Raw genomic sequence first — 18,965 nt, 5'->3', positions numbered from 1 at the left:
TGATAAAACCTGAAAAGAAAATCCCCCTTTGACTTTCAGCACGTTATGAAGCAGTAGATGGGACTCGCATTGATCCCAGGGAAGCCTCGCCATTAGGCCCGCTAAGCCAATAAATGGAGATAATATTGAATGCAGCGACTCAATTTGCAGATTAAATTAAGCATGAGGACAAGAAAGAGAGTGGGCCTGAGATCTCTTTATCCAACTATAATGATGTAATGACTGCATTGAAAGAAAAGAAGATAGTTGTTATGACAGACATGATGTGTCAGATGGGCTAAGCAGGGGTAGGGGGCAGGTAGGTTACTGAATAAACCATCCAATGTAGAACTAGCAGCTCAAACTCTGTTTGCATCACTTTTATATATTTATAGTTCTTGGACAGACTTGAAGCCAGTCAAGGTTGGAAGTATTCCTGCTGAGGCAGACCTCAAACAGGAATAACATCTCTGTGCTACTCCTGAGTGAATCTTTGTTCTTAAACTGCTGCTACAGCTCAAAGCTATAAAAAAAATCCCCTCCAACTTCTGTCAGGTCTTCTCAAACTGCTTTCCTCTTTCTGTGACAGTGCACCACACACACCCAACACACCAGTAAAACTCATCACTTTTAAAGGAAAAAAGATGAAGAGCATAAAAATGGTAATACGGCTTCCTGTCTGCAACGTCAAATATTCTTTACTGGTGAACAGAAATCCCCAGCCCTGGGACTGGCTATTTTGTCTGGACAAACATCCTGTTTGATGACCACCATCTGCCTCCAGTAAAACAGTAACAGGAGAGCAAACTCATTTAGAGTCACAGTCAGAGAAATTCAACTCGGGAGGCCATCCACGCGATAATCCAGCATCAGCAGCAACCTATCAGCCCGGATTTGAAGGGAACAGATAGATCCTACAAGGCCTACACAGTGCATCACAAAGATGCAGTAATTATCAGTATGCACACTAATGGTGTTTAGACTGCAATAATTATCCGTCAACATTAGCATGTCAGTTAGCCGGTCAGCCAACTGGTCTCCATGCATTAGATCCTTATATCTGATGCAGATGGTGGCACCCAGGTTGCTGAAGGGGATTGCTGAAAGCATCATAATAACACAAAGAACAGGAAGAATGTGGATTATCACAGCTTGCATCATCACATCAAATGTGACAATTATTTCTTCATTACAATGTTTTAATGTCCAACATTTAATAGGGTTGCATTGGAAAAAAACACTACAAAGCTATCTCTTATACCCCTTTTCCACAGGCCGAAAAATCAGTCTAAACCCAGGAGCAATCAGCTTTTGGTGGCAGTGGGAATAGCTCACTGACGCATGGGAACAAGCCGTGGGGACATCAGACCCAGGTTGACCCACTAAATTACGTGACACCACTGAAGGCAAAGTACAGATGTCAACACAACGCGCCGACTGCATGAAAAGTGGGATTTTCGTCAATATGCGGCACTGTAGATTGTCGTGGAACTTCAGGTTAGCGGCAGTTTACGACAATTTGCAGGCTTCGCCGAAAACTCCCGTAAATTGACGTGGACTTTGTTAGGCAGTGTTCCCCCCATGCCTCCCCCCTATGGAATTCTAGGGGAGGCTTTAACATGTAAATGAACATGCTGTGAGCTATACAAATGCAAATCAGGGTTGCAGGGGGGGGTTTTACTCCAAGTGACATTTTTCTAAAAGGTAAGAAAATCTCTGATACAAAGAGATCAGGCTCAGTATAGCCTCTTACATTTTAGCTTGAATTGATTTATTTAATTAAAGTATAGAGACCAAAACAGATCTTTAGCTGACAGAGCAATACATTTAGAGCAGTAATTATAAAAAAAAAAAAATTTGCATTTAAGATAAAAAATAAAATGTTGTCTGTCAATATGCTCAATTCACAATAACTTAAGTGGAAAAGTTTCAAGAAATGAGTCTGAGATGATTCACTTTATAACATGGCGCATTATCCTGTTGGAAGTAGCCATCAGAAGATTGGTACACTGTGGTCATAAGGTCCGGCCAGGTCAAGATCCGCAATTGCAATCGCACCAAACAGGAAAAAGAACATCGACAAATTCCTGTTCGTCAAATTAAAATATAGCAGCAACAGATCGGTGACTAGAAATTATAGCACAATTCTTATATATTAAAATATATTGGTGCTATATTGAATATATTGGTTATTCACCAACGAGGAAGCAGATTTCTCATCTCCATCAAAATATTTATTTTATACCGAGGGACTTAAACTTTAATCAAATCCATTCAAAAGAAACTTCTTATTACAGGAATGAAAAGAGATGTTTGGGAGAAGAGAACAAGTTCATTCAAAAAAAGCAGTTTTGAATTATCCTTATCCCCGTTACAAAAATCTACAAAAATATATATATATATTTGGGCAGAAACTGAACATATGCTGGATGATGGTGGGATTTTTTTAATATGTCATATTAAATTAAGCGCTCACAGGGTTCATACAGGAATGAGTGACTCTAATTTAATGCTATTTTAATGCTATTTGAAATGATTTTAATGCCATCATCAAGAACCATGTACACAAGTTATTAGTGTACATGAAATATGAAGGAGCTGCAAGCACAGTTCCATGACTCCTGTATGTATGTAAACACACACACACACATATATACGTATATATATATATCCTCTAGCTTTTTCTCCGCCTGGAGCGATATAATATATCTGATGAAATAGTTTTTATAAGCATTTTTTATTAAAGAATTATAAATACTTCGATAAACATATTTAAATAATTTTAGTGCCAATTAAGGCCTTGATTTAAAAAAAAGAATGATTTTTTAATAATTTTTATTGATCCGCGGAAACCCTGGTTCATCTCGCGCATGCTCTTTACGATCTCCAAGAAACTCAGAGCGGCACGGTGTGCAGCCACAGTGGAGGATGTATGCTTTGCTTTGTGCAGGCGGTCTGGAGCGTCTGGATTTCGGGCTAAAACTCCTCTTGGACGCGATGGCGACTCTGCATCGAACAAGACGAACTCAAAGAAGAGATGCTAGCGGTAAATATATGTTCGATTACTGCCTGCTAGGCTAAAAGCAGCCTAGCCTAAGCTACGGCTAATAGCAGCCTAGCCTAAAGCTACGGCTAATAGTAGCCTTGCAAGAACAAGCTTTATTAAAGTGTATTTTTTGTGATTCACAGGAAGCAGTACGCCGTCTTCACAACTCGGAGACTAATTGCAGGCGCTATGATCCGGAGCAAGGGTAAGATTTAAAGAATATGCTTTCATTCTGCGGTAAAAGGAAATGGATACGGATAGATACCGATCATAGCTTTACATTTTGTTTTCACAGACCTCCTATTTGCTCGGAGCCATATCAGCAAGTCCAGATTTGCACGATGTTGATAAAGACGACATTGTGTCTAAGTGACTTGTTTTAATGTTTTCTCCTTCCTTGTTACTGTGACTTGCGTTTGATTTTTTATTTATACCACTCTCATTTAATTGTTTTCCAGCTGCCTGTAAGACGTATTTTCAGACGGTACGCAGGAGCTTCAGATATACGCAGCCAGCCACACGCTGCGTGCGGAAGCTATCTGCTCGGAGTCGGGCCAGAAGAAAGAGGGTAAGACTTTATTTGGTGACTATTTTTCAGGTGCATTAATAGATGTGTTGTGTCCATACGCAGTGCGCTGATTCATTGTTTTTTTTTTCAGCTGCTGAAAGCGAGGCAGAGTGTGCTAGCAGATGAGGAAGTGGAACTCTGGAAGTCTGCCTTCCTCGGCGGTGTCTCTGGATGGATTGTACGGTCGCTGCCATTTCGTAGGCCGGATCTCACTGAACTATGTGTTAAGCTGCAGTCCCGGTTAGAAGCGATGCCGAAGTACAGGGCCACGCACAGTAGGCGTCTGCACATCGGACCTGCCTCGGAGGGAATGCTGCCTGTTACCTCCAACCCCGAGGAAGCAGACGGACCGTTCACGGACTTTTAATTTTTAGATACGCATGTGTTTGGATACGCGTTGTATATAGTTGTGTGTGTTTCAATAAAGCTCTTTCTTTGCATAAACAGCTTCCTGGCAAATGTTCATTTCCTGTATAAATTCATTCATGTCCTTGATGGTAGCATAATAATTGTGTAGTAGTGTAGGATAACATAAATACACACCATATGAATGAATAAATATATGAATGAATAAATATATGAATGAATAAATATATATATATATATAAATATATATATGAATAAATATATATATGTAAATTTATATGTAAATATATATATATGCCAACCAATCACGAGCGACTTTACTTGTTTAACAAGAAGTGGTTCCGTCCAATACTCAGTAAAGCCTGGCGTGGCCACGTGTGGTTTTGCTGCCAATCACGAGCGATTTCATTTGTTTGAGAATAGTGGTTTCAGCCAATACTGAGTAGGTTATTCAAGCCAGACCTGGCCAGCCGAGCGGGTTTGCTGCATTCATATGCTAATTAGGGCCATTAGTACAGCTGATCGCTCTCCACATACGTCAGAGTCCGTTTCCGACAATTTGTGGCACGACAAACGCGGACAAGCACGGGTTGCAAATTGTCGGAAACTGACGAAAATCAGGCAGATCTGCGGGAGTTTACGGGGGTTTACGGGGACGAAAATCTCACTTTTCATGCAGTGGCCAGTCGCTTCTGATCTAACAAGCAGAATCAACTCTGTTTACATTCAATGAACATGGCGCAGCTCTAAGTGAGAGGGATTCAGACAGATTAAAGAGCGAAACAATAAAGAAAAATGACTACGCTCTGGCTCCCGTCCCTGTTGCTCTCCATTGTTTACTTCCCTGATTTCCGTCACACTGTTGACATCATCAACACTAACCCAGCGTGATGCCATCATCAGACACACAGTGGTGGGGGACAGTGGCCAAGCAGCTCGCCAGCGGGGGGTCAGACTCTGCTTTTCAGTCAAATGGGAAAAGAGTCAAAAGCTGATTGTTAGTGGGACAGCAGCTTAATTGGTAACATAAAGACTAGGGGTGGAACGGTTCACAAAATCCACGGTTCGGTTCGATTCACGGTTTCTGGTCACGGTTTTCGGTTCGGTTCGATACATGTTGATTGTTACACCGAAATCCCATAAAAATTTATGGAATTAATGAAAAAATCCCCCCAAAAATAATGGATTGTAATTATTTTAAATGATCCGCGGAAACCCTGGATCATTTCCGTATGTTTTGCTGCTTTGAATTTAATCATCTGGCGCATGCTCTCTACCATCTCCAAGGGACTCAGAGGGGAGCGGACGGGAGCCACAGTGGAAGCTGTATGCTTTGCTTTGAGCAGCCGCTCTGAAGCGCAGCGGGGCGTAGCGCTGACGGAGTATGAGGGATTTCGGGGTTAGCATGACATGTTGGTCATGTTGCTGTTAGCATAAACAAAACGTGTTGCACAATGCTTGCACACTGTTGCACTTTTATCCACTACTTTCTTTCCGCCGTCATCGTAGGTCACTCTAAATGCAAAGTGGTCCCATACAGCAGACCTATAAAGTGCTGCTGGCGCGTCTTCCAACTCCTGTTCTTTCCCACTCGCCATACCCACACAATTCTACACAACAACTGATTTTTTACCTGCTACACCCGGCTACGCTGCTTTGCTTCTTCTTCTTGTTTACTACTGGCGGTTGGCTTTGGTCACAGTACCGCCACCTTCTGCTCTGGAGTGTAAACGCTTCGCCTATGAGAAAAAGGAGCAGCGCATGAACCGAACGAAACACACGCGAACCGAACCGAGACAGTCGAACCGAACGGTTCTGACGGTTTTCATAAATCGTCCCATCCCTAATAAAGACACATTTTGAAGTTTTATTGCTCAAATAAATAGAGTGGTTCCAACCAGTTTGTCAGAATTTGTAAAACGAGTTTTACGTTTTCTGTTGTTCACTACCAGAATTATTTGCATAGCTTTTTAATTGGTAGTTAGGTAATAAGTAATTATAAAGCGCCTTTAGATGACCTGTTTTGAATTGGCATTATGTACATAAACTGAGTTTTAAATTGAATTATTTTGATGACTAAAAACATCAATGGTTTCAACAATATTTTTTGGATTATATAAAAGGAATTAATTAGTATTATAAAAGTTTTTTAAGTTGATTACCATTAATCAGTCTTAAATAATAGTATTTTTTGAATCAGCAAAGACAAAGGTGATAGTGACAGAATCATAATGATATTCTAAACATATTGACATTTTAAGCAAAAATGTAATGTGCCCTAATGGTTAGGAAAAACACAAACTTTTTGTTGTTTCCCAACAGTAACGATAAATTATTTACAATACACATACGCTCTACTCACTCCTATCTCTCTCTGCAACTGATAAACACAAAAAAGGCAACACTGGATGAAATGAGCAAGAAAATAATGATAAAAATTTAACAAAAAACACTTTTTGTTTAATCCCTCTCAACTGTTAACAACCCAGAGGTTGACAATTTTAGTCAAAAACAATATTTTGCCTTCTGTGGAACTGCATCGCTATCTGCTTTACTAAAAAAGGGTGGATGAAAATGTATCCATGAGTAACTTGAGTTTATATTGCACACCATATTGAGGTTTACACTAAAACCAAAACTTGAGTCGTGCCTTTATTCCCAATGTGATACAAGAGAAGCCTTCTCTAGGTCACATTCTACAGAATCCAATGATATGCACCAATTTAAGATGGACAGAAGCCCAAGCGAATCACAAGCAAGAGTAGCAGAGGCCTTGGTGATTTACGCAGTGGTAACAGATTCCAAATATGAGCATGTTGTAGAAAAAAAATACAGAGAGAAGAAGTAGCTTTTAGCTAAACAATGAGCTATTGGTTTGATATATTCCAGAAACAGACTTTTATTGCGATGAAAGTATCTTTAGATGAAAAAAAACAGCAAAGGCTTTGCTGGTGTTTTTGTAGGACTTTGGTGAGTGGTCATGTGAAAATCATCAGTTTTGCTAAAGAGTTTGGCTTAAGCCGATTCAGTGTCTTCTTGCCTTTGATTACAGTAGGAAAATGTATAATTCGGCGCTCCTTTGTGTGTTGTTGAAACCAGGCCCACCAAAACACAAACGTGGTCATAACTTGCATTTTGTCTTTCTCAGTGCCTTTCGACACATTGTTTGGGCTGTAGTCGGTGGATGCTTGAATGAAGTGGATAATCTTGTCTAAGAGACTCAGACAAAGATCTGGATAAGTGTGCGCCAGTCTCAGATTTAGTCAACTACAAGCTATTTATTGTAAAATAGCTCCTGCCCCCTTGAAAGAATAAAATAGAATAGAAAATCCCTTTATTGTCCCACAACGGGCAAATTCTAGGGTTTACAGCAGCAAAAGGTTATAGAAAAAATAGTCACACAAATATGGACCTTAGAAAAATGTATAAGAAGAAGAGTTAAAACCTAAAGAATAAAATACTGTACTGTAAAGGGTTTCAACAATTTAAAAGGGGTTAAAGCCCTTTAATGTTTAGGGTCAAGCCCTTAATATAATTCGAGTTAGAGAAGAATGTGAACCAGAGATTCCGTCAGCTGTACAGAGAGCTAAAGCCTCTTTTCCAATAGTACGTACCGTATTTTCACGACTATAAGGCGCACTTAAACGTCTTTTTTTTCCCTCAAAATGTGCGGTGCGCCCTTTGGTGCGGTGCGCCCTATGTGTGTTGTAACTGCGACTTTTGAGACCACCTCATTGAGGAGATGATGAAAGAGTGGCTGAATGTAAGGAGACCAGGTGTTTTTTTTTCACTCATCACCATCGCTGTTAATATGTAACTCCATGCGTGCCCATTTCACAGCTGATGTGAAAAACATGGGGAAACAAATTAACGCTGCTCGACATCGGTGTGAACCGGACCCAGCAGGTGCAGCAGAAGCAGCGAGTTTACATGCAAAGTCAATGGTTGACGCGCGTATAGGTGCAGCAAAAGGTCCCGCAGCGCGTTTTGGTGCAGCAGGCGCAGTGCGTCGGGAGCGTTTAAGCATCTGACGCACCGCCAACGTGCTGCTGCTGCTCGAGATGGAAAAATTTAAGTTTTGCTGCTGGACGCGCCGCATCAACCAATCAGAGAAGCTGATCTGGGAGCTGACAGCGAGACAGGCACAGCGCTCTGATGACATATGATATTAACGCAAATGAAAAAGGCTGGATGGATGAGGAGATGATGAAAGCGTGGCTGAGGCAGGTGTATGTGAGGAGACCAGGTGGTTTTTTCCACGCATCACCATCGCTGCGTGCCCATCTCATAGCCGATTTGAAAAAAAAGGTGAATCAAATGAACGCTGTGCTCGCCGTTATCTCGGGGGTCTGACAAAGGAACTTCAACCGCTCGACATCGGTGTGAAGCGGCCGTTCAAAGTAAGGCTGCGAGCGGCGTGGGAGCGATGGATGACAGACGGAGACCACAGTTTCAGGATAAGTGGAAGGCAGCGCCGGGCAAGTTACGCCACCGTTTGCGGATGGATTGTAGATGGACTAACGTGTCTGCTGGCTCTGTTGTTCAAGCTTTCGCAAAAGCCGGCATTATTTCTGAGGAGCCGCGCTGCACGGAAAGTGACTCTGACAGCGAAGAAGGGGAAACTGGCATGTCTGATTTAGCGCAGCTGTTTAATTCAGAAACAGAGGAGGATGACTTTGATGGGTTTGATTAATACTTTGTAATAAATACATGAATAAAGCACAAACATACTCAGTTTTGCTCCCGCTCTATTTTTCTACCTGAAAACTTAATTCAACAGCAGCCTCCGGGCCGGGTCTCCTCCTCTTCACCGCGGTGGCTGGCAGCTGTTTTTTCATCTAAATAATCTAAATCTTGCAGCTATATTTGCTGTGATCAGTGGGAATAAAGTAGTTTTAATATGTTTTTAAGTGAGAAAGTCCACCTGAAAACTTCATAATGCAGTCAGTTCATCCAGATTATCTATTTCTGTCGGAGGCGCTCAGACCCCCACATACCAGCGGTGCGCTGACAGCAGAAATCTCTTCATCAGCAGCCTGTAGGCTGGGCAGCCTGGGGTTCACCGCGGCTGCTGGCAGGTGTTTTTCATCTAAATAATTTAAACTGCAGGCACCAGGATACCGGTAATAAAAGCGAACATATTCCGTCGGCAGGTTTCAGGATTTTAAGTTAATTTAGGAGTGACCACAGCGCTGTGTCATCTGCGATGTGTCTGTCTCACGGCCAGCTCCCAGGTTTGATTAATACTTTGTAATAAATACATGAATAAAGCACAGTCATACTCAGTTTTGCCCCCGCTGTATTTTTAAATACGCAGTAGAGCTATTTAAAGGTAGTAGAGGACATGTACCTGTATATAAAAAACGCACCCTATAATCCGGTGCGCCTTATGTGTGTGTTAAATACAGAAATTGGACACATAACTGAGAGTGCGCCTTTTAGTACGGTGCGCCTTATGGTCGTGAAAATACGGTATTCTAGTTGATTCAAGCTGGGTTTGGTCTGTTTCCCTTTATAATTTAGCATCATCTCATCATAGGAAAAGTCATTATTGGCCAAGTCTGTCAAATATCAATATTAACTATTGACCAGGAAATGTTCAAATGCACTTTATTTTGAAAAGCTGTCAGTCTCACAGTAAAACTGGCTAGCATATGATGGCTACAGCGCCCTGTACTGCAATGCTCTTGGTAGTGACACAGAATTGGAGCAACAGTCCTCTGTTGCTAACTAAGCAACTTTGTCACTATATCTGTGCAGCTGTAAGACCCTTTTAAGAATTGTATTTTATTTTAAAGAGGTGACTATATGAAAAACTAGAGCAGGGGTCACCAACGCGGTGCCCGCGGGCACCAAGAGGCCCTCAAGGACCACATGGGGTGCCCTCTTCATCTTCTGAAAACAGAACAACTCACTCAGTGGGTTAAGTTTAATTTTTTTTTATTGTGTTGCTCTTCTTTTTAATCATTTATGTGTATTTCATCATGTTAACTATTTTATCATATTTCAGTGGTTTCAAAAGAAAGGAATGAATAAAATAATAAAATAAGAATAAAAATGAGTTTCTTATGGATGAGATTTACTGTAGGTGAACACTGATCCCTCCAGTTCATAGGTCAGTATTGGTAGCCCTTCCTATGACTTGGTAGCCATGAAGTAGCCCTCAGCCTTAAAAAGGTTGGTGACCCCTGATCTAGAGACTTTTTCTATGTTTTTGGCAAGTTTAGTCAAAATTGTACAACTATTACTCTCACTGCTGTTTCTGCATATTTCCCTCAGCACAGTCATTCATAAAGGAATTTATAATAATATTGAACTTTGGAGCAATTTACCTCTGCATTTAACTTATCCCCATTGGGGAGCATTGGGCCGCCATCGTGGGGCGCCTGGGTTACGGTGTGGAATTAACAGTGTGGGGTTAAGTTTCTTGCTCAGAAACCCAGAGTGGCAGTCTGTGGAAGTGGTGCTCGTACTCAGAACCACAAAGATCACCACAGAAAACAGAGCAGGACATGTTCTTTGCAGACGCATCATTTAAAGCATGCTTTGTCTGAAACGATGCCTGCGTAACCTGATGCGGCTGGATTAATTCCCCGCTTCAAAGGTGAGAAATGTCTGGAAGAGCAAAAGGTATTGTATCTCTGGAGCATTACATTTTTAAAGCTGCAGGTTTCCCTCTCTAGAACATTAACCTGCTTTTGCTCCTTCCTTATGCTGCAGGGTGTTGTGTTCCAGAAACGTTTGTCACTACCTGAACTTTGTCTTGCCTTTGATTATCTTTCCTGCGATAAGCAGGAGGCATAAAATCTGACTTGCAAACCTTTCAACATCCTATGACAAAATGTTAATCATGCGGCTGCAGAATAATAAAGGAACTTGTGCTGGTGCCAAAGTTAGAAACAAAAGATTTTTAAACTTAATAAACATAACGTTTGATTTGCTATATTTTCTGTGCTTCTAACCTATCATAAAAATTTAAAAAAATAAACAATATATTAAACCTGTTAAAAACAGATTCACATTTCATAACTAGTTACTTTCAAATTACTGGCATGCCAATTATGCATTTCAGTATATAACAATGCCTTCTTTGAACTGTGGCACATCAGCTAGCACTGGCTTGCTATCGTGCATGGAGTCAAAGGTTACCATCTTAAAGTGATTTATTGCAGCACCTTAAAAAGTTCCCCCTCAGCCACGCTTTAAAGACAAAGAGCACCTGCCTGTGTATAAAGAGCAATATTGGAAGCATGCCATGTCCATAACTATCATCGCCGTCCGTACGCTAAAAGGACATTAAATATGTTGATATATTTCAAGGTGGATACATCTCTCTGTGAACTCTTCTACGTAGTTCACTATTCTTCCATAGCCTCTAAAAATATTTATACTCTTCCATATTTTCATCTTTATCATTTTACAAACATTAGTACATCTGTTTGGTCTTTTTTGATCTTTTAAGCTTCTCTGTTGCTCTTAAAGTCAACACAGCATGATGCTGCCACCACCATGTTCCTTGGCTTTAGCTGGTATGAGTGCAAGTTATCTTTGAAATAAGGCATTTGTGCATTTAGGCTAAATGTTTTGATTTGACCACAGTAGCTTCTTCTTAAAATCTGCTCTGTGTTTGACTTAAACATGGCGCATTTCCTCCACACAGCAGCTTTCTTCTAACAACATAAGGGCCAGATTTACAAAGAATAAACTGGTTGTCCTGGTGATAGATCCATGTATTATAGAATTATTCTTTATATATTCCTAAATAATAAACTAGGATTTTATTTGGAAATGTTCATGCAAATTGAAGCACAGAGCGGCTAAATATGAGCAAATATGACGAAGTGTATGACTGAAGTGTATGACTAAATCAAAGGGACATGGTTCCTTTTCCTACATGACATTTACTGTTAGTGCTATTGTGTCCGCTGTTTAATCTAAGAGAGAAGTGACGGTGAAGTCATATATTTCTGTAAAGGAAGTTCTGTGGGAGACAGACCGAAAATGACAGAATTAAAAATAAAAGCAGAAACTAGGACACCCATAAGTCTTTGGTTTAAGGGAAATCTCATCCTACTCTGTTAAAATCAGTTGCCTTTAATTGGTTCCTGGTACACTGAGACTGTTCTGTGAGCCTTTTCTTATAACAGCTGCTGTTTAACATGGAGAACATTTGATTTTGAAAGAAAAGCAGAACCTGTGCCTTCTGCATGTTCTGACTGAACATCAGATTAGAGTGTATACCACAACATACCAGTTTAATTAGCACCTCGGAGCACTGAGGGGAAGGTCCCGATTAAATAAATGTCTGGTTTTCATAGCCTCAGGCAGTAAGATGGACATTTAGGAAAAAGAAAAGCAAAAAACATTTCAACTCTGTTTAAATATTCATCTGCTTAAAGAATAATGACTTATCTAATCAAAATTCATCTTAAAAAGCAGGATTTTTTTTATTATTAAGAAGCTGCCTTTCTCTAAAGAATTGCATCCAGCTCAGATCATCACTCTCACTTGCAGCTTGCCTCAACCTGAAACCCGACAGGTTGTGACTTTGCACAGAAAAGTGAAACATTCCAAGCATACCATGGGGTCAAAGAAATGTAGGAGCCAATAGATGGCCAGCTGACAGCCCCGTCCCTCCTCCTCACCACAACTGAAGACAACAACAAAAACCCTCTAAAGGACAGATTCAAAGACAGAGAGAGGTAGTATACCCCGCTACAAATTGGGCTCAGGTTGCTTTAGGTTGTTCAGGTGCAGTTTGACTCCAGAGGCAACGATATCTGCCTTTAGCTGAACACCCACCCCCACTCTGCCTAACCTGCAGGGATGGTAGCAACATTTTCACTGATCAATGGGCTCAAGTTGAAGAGAATGTGATCCGGAAAAACGTCATTTTAAAAGCAGAAAATACAAGAAGTTTGAAAAATAAAAATAAATAAAATAAATAAAAAACATCATAAAAAAACATAAAAATATAAATCAATTTTAAATAATTTAAATATGGAAAACAAAATAAAAAAAGAACACATGAAGCAATAAAATCTGAGAAAAAAACAAAGCTAAGCTTAAGAACGTTTGTTGCTTAAAAGTGTTTTTCAAAGTTTTATATATGGTTTGCATCTTTTTTTTTTATTATTTTCATTTCCAAAAGGTTATTTGCTTACAACAAAAACCACCCAAATCACACCATACTGGATAATGATGGATGTCTCAACAGGTTAAAGAAAACCTTCTGTAAGAATTTAGGGGGTGAACACTTTCAGTATTTCTGAATAATGAGAGGACAAAAAGGTTCTATTCAAACAAAATGCAAGTTAAGACAAAAATCTTGAGTCCTCCTGCATCTACTTATATTCATTCTCGGCAGCCAGGCTTCCACCTAATATCTTACATCAGTTCTGAAACTGTTTTCTTCAGGCTGAATATTTTCTGCTCATTCTGTCATTACAAGATTCTAAACTTCATTTATGAACCAGTGTTTTTTTAACGTTACCTTCAAACAGAGTCTGATTTAGAAAATACAGTTTACTAAGGAGACAAAACAATTATACAGCAGTTACCTAAACCATGACTCATCAATCCGGCTCTATGTCTGACTTTAGGAACTGTTTATCTATTGTAAGAGATGTCCCAGTTAAGCTGATTTCAAAATAGGCATTTGCAAAAAAAGTCTCACTTTTATTCTTTGTCAAAATAAATCCCATTTTTCTTTTTTTGTTCTTTGCTTTAAAACAGAGTACCTGTGATCTTCAGTTAGCTAACAAAATAGCTCAACCGCCAGAGTTTCAAAGAGGTTCAGTTTCTGTGTAAGTTGACAGATATGATGTCCAAAAGTACTTGGCCAGGCAGCATTGCAATGTTTTGTTGTTGATATTTCTATTTGTAACATATTTAAATAAACGTCCACCCAATGGTGTGAAGGCAAACCCTATTGAAAAAGTTGCTTCCTAAGCTTTGCACATAACAGCTATGATATAAACTGTTTACTGAGGGGCTCCAACGTTAGTTTTTGTTAAGAAAAAGTTTTTAAAAACACATGGTCTGATCTTATATTGTTGTCCACACAAAAAAATCTGTAAAATCAAGAAAAATCCTATAAGAACAAACAGTATAAGGCCCATAAAACACGAACGGGATTCATCAAAACCACTAAAGATTATTACAAAGAATGTGATTTTTCCAAGCTGAGAAATTAGGGATGGTTTCCAACTTCTGCACAGTACTGTACGTATGGCAACCCATATTCACATAATACAAAATTTTAGATTCATTCCTACACTTTTGACAAACCAACCAGTAAAAAAAGCCTTTCTGCTTCTGATAAACACCCAAAATACTTTGCTACATCATCATCACTGTCACATGACCAATCTTTTCTCTATCAGACCAATACATTTAAAAATGACCAACATTAGTAGATAATGAAGATATACTACAGCAAAAGGTAAGTCACACCAATCATGTTCATGCTAGTGAGCAGCTTTTCCTAAACTAAAAATAAAAGCATCTGCATGTTTGGATTAGAGCTGGAACATATAAAAAGGGAATATATGTGATGACATTATTGATCACTGGGATTTTGCGTCATTTTTCCATATTTGCATCATTTTGCCCATCCATTTTTTGTAACCAGTTTTGCCCCAAAAATGTATTAATGTACAGTTTAAAAATGATAAATAAGTAGTTATAGTGATCCCAGTAATTCTTCACACCAATAAAACTATGCAGAAGTTGCCTAACAATGTTGAATTTCACCATCAGTATTTTTATTTTCGGCAATCAAGTTAAATTTTACATGCCGTTTGCAGCCCTTGGATAGAACCTAAAAAAAATCTGTTAATTAAAACAAAATTATTCAAATGTAAAACCAGTTTAATGTGTTTTCTCTTTGAAGCTAGTTAAAGGTGGCCAGTTCAGGTTCTACATTTCTACATAATGCTCCAAAAGAAAGCCTTAAATGCCCTCTGACCTTTCAGTCTGTGTTGCCCGGTCTAACTGAGTCTATTACATTACAATCAAGTAGGAAACATCAGCATAACAGTGCTAACATAAAGGTTAATTAGGAATCCTTTTATTTCCCTTTCATTTAGATCCCAGTGTTTTATATTTTCCTCATCACTGCCCCTACAGTCTCATTTTTACCTTATCTCACCCTTCTTAGGCTCCAGACAAAGCAATGAAAGGACCCCTGTGGGACAGAGCTGTGATGGCACATCATATGTCACTTGCACAGAGCTATCTGTTCCAGTAACGGACCTAAACTCTGTGGCACATTTTTAATCTGGCACCTTGCAGGAATTAAACTGATAAGCTCCACGCGCTGATGACAAGCAGTTTACAGGTGGTTTACAAGTTCCTTCCTGTGTGAAAGCAGAACTGTGACACAGATGGGCCGAAGTTAGGGAGATGCGGTGCGATCACAGATGCGGAAGGATGGAGAGGCCACGGTTATTGGTTGACTTAAATCCAACACCAGGAACTTGAGAGTTTCAAAGAACTGTTATTCACATTGAGAAGGTTTCGGGGGGGTTAAGCACACTTATATCCATGGTTTTAACTCTTCTATACTATATCCAGTAAAATATACTGCAACCATTTTAAATGTAATCATGGAAAAACCCTTATCAGTAATCCCTGTCTCCAAATCATAGATGGTATTGTAATTATATGCAATTAGCTGTAAATATATCTTTAAGTGGAAATATTAAATGAGCAAAATACAGATTGATATGACTGTAAAACTAAGAGGGAAATTCTTGTTGTCAGATAAAGAAAATCTGCTTGATGGCCTCCGGAGATACATTTTGACATGTCTCCACTTCACACAGCTGAACCCTGCACACTAAAACAACGAGTCCCATCACGTTTCTGACCTGATACTACCGGAAGCAATAAGCTCTGCATTGTTTCAGCAAACACTCCAATGCTGAAGTTAAGACCCATGTTATGTGCTTTTGTTATGACTTTATTATGTCCATAAACAGAAACTGAAGAAAAATCAGCGGCAAGCAGAGATTTAAGTTAACTTATGAAGAGGTTAAAGAAAACAAACTGCACTTATATCTATTCTATAATCTAGAATACTTTCCTTTGGTTTTTCAACCAAAGGTTTTACTTCATATTTAGCTGCAGACTGTGGATTCAGTCAGTTGTTGTTCCCATTGGTTGTTTCAGGCGAAGCATACGAAGATTGGAATTAGGAATAAAAAAAATAACCTGAGTAAAAAGTTAAGAGCTGTCATTGAACTTGTGGTTAAGAAGACTTTCAATTTACAGCAAAGAGTTAAGTTTTTATCCAACTGGCGATTTGAAGAGTTCTAATGCTTAAGTTTGAAAAGATGGACTTATTAACCCTAAGAGGAATTGTTATAGCTGTGTTCTGGGATCACCTTTCACATGCAGACTCTGCAAACTCAGTTGATTATATCTAAAATCTTCATCACTATTTCTGTCATGTTTGATGCCCTTTCAACAATTCTTTTTTATATATATATATATATATATATATATATATATATATATATAGGAGAAATTAGATTAGAAATTGTTCATATATTAAGTCATGTTTTGTTGATTTATAAATTTCATTTAGCAATTAAGAACAGTATTCATATTTCAAAATAACATTTTTCTTATTTTGATACTTCCTTCAAATGTCTTTAAACTGTTTAACTAAAGTAATTGCCACTTTAGAATATTTTTTATTATTGATTAAAATAAATACAAATAGAATACATGCAAACTTTTACCCCAATTTATTTTAATAGAGTCTTGATTTTTTTGGCTTTCAGTAAAAATAAATTCTAATAGAGTTATATTTTAAGGTTAAATCAATAGTTTTGTTGTTTGGGTATATTGTTGGAAATTGCTTCCTTCAACACTTAGGAAAAGAAAGGTGTCCTAATTTGAAATTCTGCTTGGGGCCCCATACATGGTTGGTCCGGCCCTGGGTCTACGGGTTTTCTAAAACAATTTCAAACTCCTTAAAAACATTAATCCACCCTTTTCCGTCTTTTAATGCTTTGAGGAAACAAAGGTGTGATTATAGAGTAATGTGCGCGTTAGAGGCTCTGCTCCTGCAGCCTGCAGCGTGCGCAAAGGTTTGGGTAACGCAGGTGAATGCGCACCAAACCCGCTCCTCTCATGCAGGTAATGGCTGTTTTCGGAAGGAGCGGATCTAGTACGGGCACATGACAGCCTGTAAATTCATTAAGGTGACAGAAAAGAGTTTGTAAAAACACGCACATCCGACAACTTACAGATATCTGTTGGAGACCTTGGTCTGTCTGTGCAGAGCCACTGAGAATCCAAAGAAGCTCCCGCTGGTTTTCCCCTCTTTAATCACAGGAAACTGCTCATCTATGTTAAATCCATTGCAGGTCTGCGTCCCGTGGTACGCGAACAAAACAGAGCAGAGTAATATGCGTGGAAACATGCTGGAGCTTCTCTTCCTCCTCATGTGAAGTCTGCTTCCCCCGCTCAGGTTCACCACCATGTCCGGCGTCCTTCTCTCCCGCAGTGAGGACCAACAGGTAGCCTGAGCCGCTGGGGCAGTGCTGAGGTGTCTGCCTGCCTCCCTCCCTCCCCCTGCCTCTACCGCCCTCTCCTGCTCCCTGCTCTTCCTCTCTCAGCCTCTCTGAATCAAGTGCACACTCATTCACCCTAAATGGATTCTGTCGAGGGACACAGTTTTCTCTTTCTTTTGACAGTTTGTCTCTTTTGTCGCCTGCTATCTTGCTTATTGAAGCAAAAACTCCAAAATCCTTGAGTAGCAATAGAAAGTAAAAACCACAGAGTTCAGCCTTTTCTCTCAATATGGTGTTTATTTAGATGAATTTCCACTTTCCTATTAAAGTCCTTAAATGTTTAAATTGGGAGCTGCGTGCTAACATTTGTACCCAGAATGTGTTGTGGCAGGCTGTCCATAGAAAAAAACAAACAAAAGAGAAACATTTATCAGATGGATCTAAGATTAGACAGTGAGACACTGAATGCTGATATGGCTTTCAGCTCAGGGAGGCATGTTCCAGGGATGGGCGGGTGGAAGGATCCTGTTTGTTCATCCATTTTCCGTCACGTTTATCCCAAGTGGGGTCATAAGGGCTAGCCTGACGTAGTCCTACTCAATTCTAGTCAGAATATGAGTCTGATTCTGCTCCATAGAGCTGTGATTATGGGGCGTGTTTTGAACGAACCAGGAAAAAAAATGCCTCTGCACTCAATTGGATAGACCTACAACCAATAAGAGCAACGGAGTGCGTGCGTATGTTAAGCGAGGCATAGTTGTTGTCAACAAAAATGAAAGCGTGCAGTTTCACGCCTAGAATAAGAAGTTTCTCTGTTCCTCTTTTAAAATTTATTTGCTGTCGATATCTTCTAGAACAGACCTAATAGCAGAATTTACTCACCTAAACTCTCCAGCGGCAGCCATTGTTGTTGTCACCCAAGCGCGCTTTGGTGACGTGGTTGATTACGTTACTGTTGATCATCTGTCCATCATCGTATAAACCCCGCCCTGACAATTTGATTGGCCCACCAGATATTGTCCGAGCATACTCGCGCTACTATTGAGCAATGCCAGACCGAACTTCCCGACCTCAAACGTTGTGGGCGGGACTAAGTTAGGAATGGCACCCAGGCTACATAAGGGGTGCCTGGTGCCTATCTCCAGCTGTCTATGGGTGAGAGGCGGCGTCCACCCTGGACAGGTCGCCCGTCCATCACAGGGCAACACAGAGACAAACAGGACAATCATTCACACTCACACCTGAGGAGAATTTAGAGAAGCCAATTAACCTAACAGTCATGTTATTGGACTGTGGGAGGAAGCCAGAGTACCCAGAGAAAACATGCAAACTCCATGCAGAAGGACCCCAGGCCAGGAATTGAACCAGGAACTCTCTGCAGTGCTACCAACTGCTCCACTGAGCAGCCCTGATCCTGTTTATATGGAATTTAAAACATGGCTCCGGTTGTCATGACTCTGCACTTTTTGGTTCTGTTTTC

At 39.9% G+C, this 18,965-nt stretch overlaps 1 protein-coding gene across 1 annotated transcript in view; it reads right to left on the bottom strand.

The window, feature by feature from the left end:
• The window catches only part of itga3b (integrin, alpha 3b), a 74,160-nt gene extending 56,580 nt beyond the window's left edge, over positions 1–17,580 (bottom strand). Inside the window, exon 1 of the mRNA XM_038299703.1 lies at positions 17,219–17,580. Within this exon, the coding sequence (XP_038155631.1) occupies positions 17,219–17,454 (236 nt within the window). The 5' untranslated portion in view covers positions 17,455–17,580. The remainder of the gene's footprint in view (positions 1–17,218) is intronic.
• Positions 17,581–18,965: the final 1,385 nt, after the last annotated feature.

This window comes from Cyprinodon tularosa, unplaced genomic scaffold (assembly GCF_016077235.1).
Source record: "Cyprinodon tularosa strain WSP-4 unplaced genomic scaffold, ASM1607723v1 ctg433, whole genome shotgun sequence".
Classification (NCBI taxonomy): domain Eukaryota; kingdom Metazoa; phylum Chordata; class Actinopteri; order Cyprinodontiformes; family Cyprinodontidae; genus Cyprinodon; species Cyprinodon tularosa.
The sequence above is the reverse complement of the archived record's forward strand: the minus strand, read 5'-3'. Positions and strand labels throughout refer to the sequence as shown.